General features: G+C 34.6%; 1 protein-coding gene across 2 annotated transcripts; it reads left to right on the top strand.

The window, feature by feature from the left end:
• Positions 1 to 337: 337 nt before the first annotated feature.
• Positions 338 to 4,314, top strand: LOC113643720 (galectin-9). Of its 2 annotated transcripts, XM_027148138.2 has the most exons (10): positions 339 to 513; positions 992 to 1,080; positions 1,367 to 1,574; positions 1,737 to 1,856; positions 2,430 to 2,459; positions 2,656 to 2,685; positions 3,141 to 3,170; positions 3,260 to 3,348; positions 3,610 to 3,766; positions 3,941 to 4,314. In XM_027148138.2, the coding sequence occupies exons 1-10, from the start codon at positions 469 to 471 to the stop codon at positions 4,085 to 4,087; spliced, it is 945 nt and encodes a 314-aa protein (XP_027003939.2). In that variant the 5' UTR covers positions 339 to 468; the 3' UTR covers positions 4,088 to 4,314. The 2 variants fall into 2 exon arrangements, with proteins under 2 accessions (XP_047676790.1, XP_027003939.2); XM_047820834.1 differs by lacking the exon at positions 2,656 to 2,685 and having other exon boundaries at positions 338 to 513.
• The last annotated feature ends 755 nt before the right edge of the window (positions 4,315 to 5,069 follow it).

Genomic DNA, 5,069 nt, shown 5'->3' with positions numbered 1-5,069 from the left:
TAAATGAATATATTTCCTCTTTGATTTATGTATGTGTGTATATATATATATATATATATATATATATATATATATATATATATATATATATATATATATACGTATGAATACACACGCGCGCGCGCGCCCGTTTTGTTTTGTTGGTCTTTAGGGGGGGAAAAAAGAAAAAGACATAACAGTAATGGTGTGTAGACATTGTTGTACAATTACTGTTTAAACACAACGTACTTTGCTCAATTATAAGACAATACTGACACACAGCTTTCACAGAAAACGGAACTATTCCATGGTTAACGGTATGGTCTCCGCCTACTTCCTGACCATTAAGAGCTCTTGAGTCAGAGGAGGCAGCATAAACAAGATCAAACTAAAACCGTCAGCTGTAAACAATCGGAGTGCATTGATTGCAGTTCGTCTGTAATCAGATTACAGATTACAAAGTGGTTTCAGGAAAAAGAAATCAGGAAAATGGCATATTACCCCCAGCAACAGCAACAACCATTTTACAACCCAGTAAGTGTGTGTTTTTTCTTTCCCATTTATTACTCTTTCAGTTTCATTTTGTTTGGTTGAAAAACAACTAATTAAAAGATGTTTTAAAGTGTATATTTTATACATATATATAAGTTTTAAGGCTTCTATAATCCTCTTGTTCTATCATCCTATTGTTCGTTCTGGGGTTTTTGTGTGTGTGAATAGAAACATGATTAAAAATAAATCATAATTTTTAGACTGAAAAAAGACAGAATGATAAATGAGGAATTAAATCTGTATCCTTAGTTTACAGCATTATGCACACATTCACTAAAAGTAGGATCTTGTTAACCTTTTAAAAGATATATGAAAGATATTTTAAGATCCTGTTTTTGTTGAAGGACCTTTGCAACAAATTGATGTACTTTGAAGGTACATGTTTCAGCCTGGAAGAGCAAGAACAATGTACCATAATTTATTTGTTGTACACTGAAGTGCACATTTTATCATTCAACAGAAAATCCCTTTTACTGGCTCAATCCAAGGAGGCTTGAGGGATGGAAAGACAATCATTGTATGTGGACGGGTTTTACCTGGAGCAAACAGGTACAAAAACCTTTTATGTTTGTGAGGGTAGATAGATACATGACTTACTCATGGTTTGATTATTTATAAACAGAGTACTGTGTAGTTGTATTTAAAAATGTCATGCTTGTTTAATGTCTTTACATTATTATATCAGTATAAACAGAAAAATTTTACAGACACATTTTTATGTCAATATATGTATTATTGGTCAGGTGTCTACATAATTTTAGATTATTTGAATATATCTACTATATATTTCTTGTTTAGAATGTACAGTTGTTTCCAATTTGTTTATTCTTTTCAGGTTTCATGTGAATCTCCAGTGTGGTTCCAGACCAGATGCTAACATTGCCCTGCACTTTAACCCACGTTATGACTCCAGTTCAGGATACATTGTGGCTAACACTAAGCAGAATAACTCCTGGGGTATAGAGGAGCGCATATACCAGTCTTACTTTCCCATGGGAAACGCTTTCAATATGCAGATCTTGGTTACAACCCAATCATACAAGGTTAGGTCCTTTCACTTCTTTTTTCCAACATTAGCAAATAAAAAATTATTACCACAGCACGTGATTTGACCTAATTTTATCACTATTTGTCTTATTATAAGTGTTATGAGTATAATACTGTATAAAAGGCAACATGCTGATCTTGACAGAATGTTTTCATAGATAAGTGTCAATGGCATCCACATCAAGGATTACGTTCACCGTATCCCATTTAACATGGTGGACACGATCGGAGTTGATGGGATGGTGGAGGTTAATACCATCAGTTTCCAGGATCCTGTGGTGAGAACAATTTAAAGCACAACACATTTTGTTTCATGTCTTGTTTCTTTAACAAATCCTAATAAATTTATAGAAAGACCTGGGAAATTTAGGGAAGGGTCTTTGGTTACATACAGTTACACATGCAAGTAATGAAACTGGGAAATTAATTTTGGTTTAATTGTCATCTGGGGGGCATTGTGGCTTGGTGGGGAGCATGTTTGCCACACACATTCAGGGTTGGGGGTTCAATTCCTACCTCTGCCCTGTGCGTTTGTGTGTGCGCATTTGCACGTGTGTGCGCGCACCTGTGTTGTAGTTTGCATGTTCTCACACACTCACACACAACCTATGCTTCAGGGGTTTCTCCTCCCCCAATACAAAGACATGTATTATATGCTGATTGGCATCTCTAAATTGTCTGTAGTGTGTGAATACAGTAGGTGTGATCCATGTTCCCTGTGACACAGTAGGATGGTGTAGATAATAAATGGATAATTGCCTTCCTGTAAGGGATGTCATTACAGTACCATGGCAGAACTATGTGTTGCCTAAGTCTTGTTTTATGAAAATGTTTTTGTTTCCATTTGGTAGGGTTTTGTACCTGCCCAAGCTGGATTCCAGGTAACTGCTAGAATTTTGAAACCTTTTTAAAAAAATATGCAGAAATAGTTTTTAGAAATGTTAGAATAAGATGATTAGTAAAGACTGAATAATTTGCTATTTTATTTATAATATAATGGATATATATTCTTTTTTTTTACTAACATGGTTGTTTGTCACAAAATGACATTTACAATGTTATATCTCCTGTTTGTAGCCACAGTTTGCTTATCCTAATGCATGTAGTGTAAGTATCTTTATGTTTGTACATATAAGTTAAGCTTGTACAACCTCATAACCTGTGTAAAAAACAGAAAGTATTACTTTGTTAGAAGTGTAAAGATTTCACATGTAATAAAGGGCATATATTATTTTGTTTAATACACAACTATATTAAGTTAAGTCTACAACACTTCAATAATAAAAGAAAAAGCTCACTTATTCCCCACATTTCTTTGGAGCTGTGGCTCATTCTCATGTGGCCAAAGGTTGAAATTTTATTGCGATAGTTTCCATAACTTTATTGACCTCATTGGTAGTCACATGCTTTTGAAGTTGACACTACTACACCACAGCTTCCTGTTTTTCAACCGAACACATCTTTACTCTACAACTTTAGAATTATACTTGCCTTTCACATGTGCTTTCACAATAAACTGCTTCTCTGCTTCTCTGATTCTCTTCTCTTTTTTGACTGTATAGGCACCTGCATTTCCTGCTCCAGTAAACTATGTAAGAACTCAAGGCCATGTCACAAGATTAGTTCACATTCTGTGTTACATTAGCTCATAATAACCACCTCTTATATTTTTTATTGTTAGAGTGTCCCATACAAATCCATCATCAATGGTGGATTGTATCCTGGCAGAAACATTACCATCCAAGGTGTAGTTAATCCTCAAGCTTGCAGGTCAGATGTTATTCTGCTTATTTGCACAAATAAAGCATACAGACGTATAGTTTTATTTATAAGAGAACATTTTTTTTTTGTTTGTGTTCATTTTGACTCACAATAGTACATATCTCCAAACACTGACTGTGAGCCACTTTCCACTTCCATTTTTGTTTTATGATAGCATTTTAAAGCATTGTCTTTAAGGGAGAGAATGCCACATTTTTTTCATAAGCTGCAATATGTTTATTACATTTTATTTGGTATTTGTACCACCAGATTTTCCATTAATCTGCGTCACAGAAGTGGGATAGCATTTCATTTCAATCCACGATTTGATGAAAATGTGGTTGTGCGCAATACCCAAACAATGGAGAAGTGGGGCTCAGAGGAGCGCTCCGGAGGAATGCCATTCCACAAGGGGCAAAACGTCCAGGTACACAATGTTTTGCACTTTATAAGATATGTATATTTGTTTGTATAGGTGGCTGATTGAATTTATTCAACTCAGTTTATTTGAACTGTAGGTGCTTTAACTGAAAATTAATGGATAAAAAGTTCATCATAGCCTACAGTATATGTAAGTCTCATTTGGTAATGCCTATTTCAGATAATCATCTCCTGCAATCCCCATCATTACAACGTGTTTGTCAATGGAACACAAATCTGTACCTACAGCCACCGGTTCACCAGCCTGGGGGAGATTGATGTTCTGGAGGTGACTGGCGACTTAAGCCTGACTGCTGTAACTGTCTAGGCTTTTTATTTTTTAAACTCACAGCGTATCATTAAATTTTTTTAATATACTTACTGTCTTTTTATTACAATTATAATAACAAAATATATGAAATGTATTCATTCAAACAATGCATTTTCAATATGATATTTTAATAATCCTTTTCAATTACATATAACAATAATGTCTTGATAGTTACCTTTAACCCAAGCAATAAAGCAGTGCCATCTGGTACTATATGTCTGAAATGGTTCTACTTTGTTTTAATATGTCTGTCCTAAAGATGATAGTAGATAGCTGTGTATTATAATTTGCTTTGCTTATAATTTGACTTAAATAATAATCCCAAACTTTGAAAAAATGTGTATACTTCTAGGAAATAAAAAAACACAATAAGCTATTTTAAAAAGAACTGTGTAATTTATCAACTGGTATGCGAAATCACTGGTAGTCAGTTGGAGTTTTACTGGTATTTGCAGTTATATTTGCATCATACAAAAAAAATATACAGTTTAGACAGAATACAACCAAACAGTTGAAGTTTTGCTCAAGCAGGTAACCACTGATCCACTGTTTCATCACCACTTCTTCTATTTGAACATGTCATGAAGGCAACCACATAGTGTTTTAAAACAGTGTGTCAAGATGCATGTAAGTGACATTGTGTCCCTTAATAGCTGCTAGCTGCCTGTGTTTCCTAACAAAGGAGCAACCTATCCAGAACACATCCATATCCCTAACATACATAAGTGTTTGCATTCACAATGGCAAGCTATCTGACAATAAAATGGGCTACACATATCATCAGCTATACACTAGGCCCTCTATCATGCCCATGTGTAATTTTTTTTTTGCCCCATTTTCTTCAATTTTGGTCAATTGCTAATTATTTCCAAAAAACTAGCTCTCTCCTATCACATGAAAGCTACCAGCTATCAATGAGGAATGTTTGCACTTGCTTACTCACTTTGCCCTTTGCACTTTGGCTAAGCATTCCTAATGG

This window comes from Tachysurus fulvidraco, chromosome 11 (assembly GCF_022655615.1).
Source record: "Tachysurus fulvidraco isolate hzauxx_2018 chromosome 11, HZAU_PFXX_2.0, whole genome shotgun sequence".
In the NCBI taxonomy this organism is placed as follows: Eukaryota; Metazoa; Chordata; class Actinopteri; order Siluriformes; family Bagridae; genus Tachysurus; species Tachysurus fulvidraco.
Note: the sequence above shows the minus strand (reverse complement) of the source record. Positions and strands in the feature narration are given on the sequence as shown.

Excerpts from the sequence above, each read along its gene's own strand:
- LOC113643720 (XM_027148138.2), top strand. The coding sequence starts at position 469 with ATGGCATATTACCCCCAGCAACAGCAACAACCATTTTACAACCCA. Across the intron at positions 3,171-3,259 it reads TTCCTGCTCCAGTAAACTAT|AGTGTCCCATACAAATCCAT; the intron begins GTAAGAACTCAA and ends TTTTATTGTTAG. Across the intron at positions 3,767-3,940 it reads ACAAGGGGCAAAACGTCCAG|ATAATCATCTCCTGCAATCC; the intron begins GTACACAATGTT and ends TGCCTATTTCAG.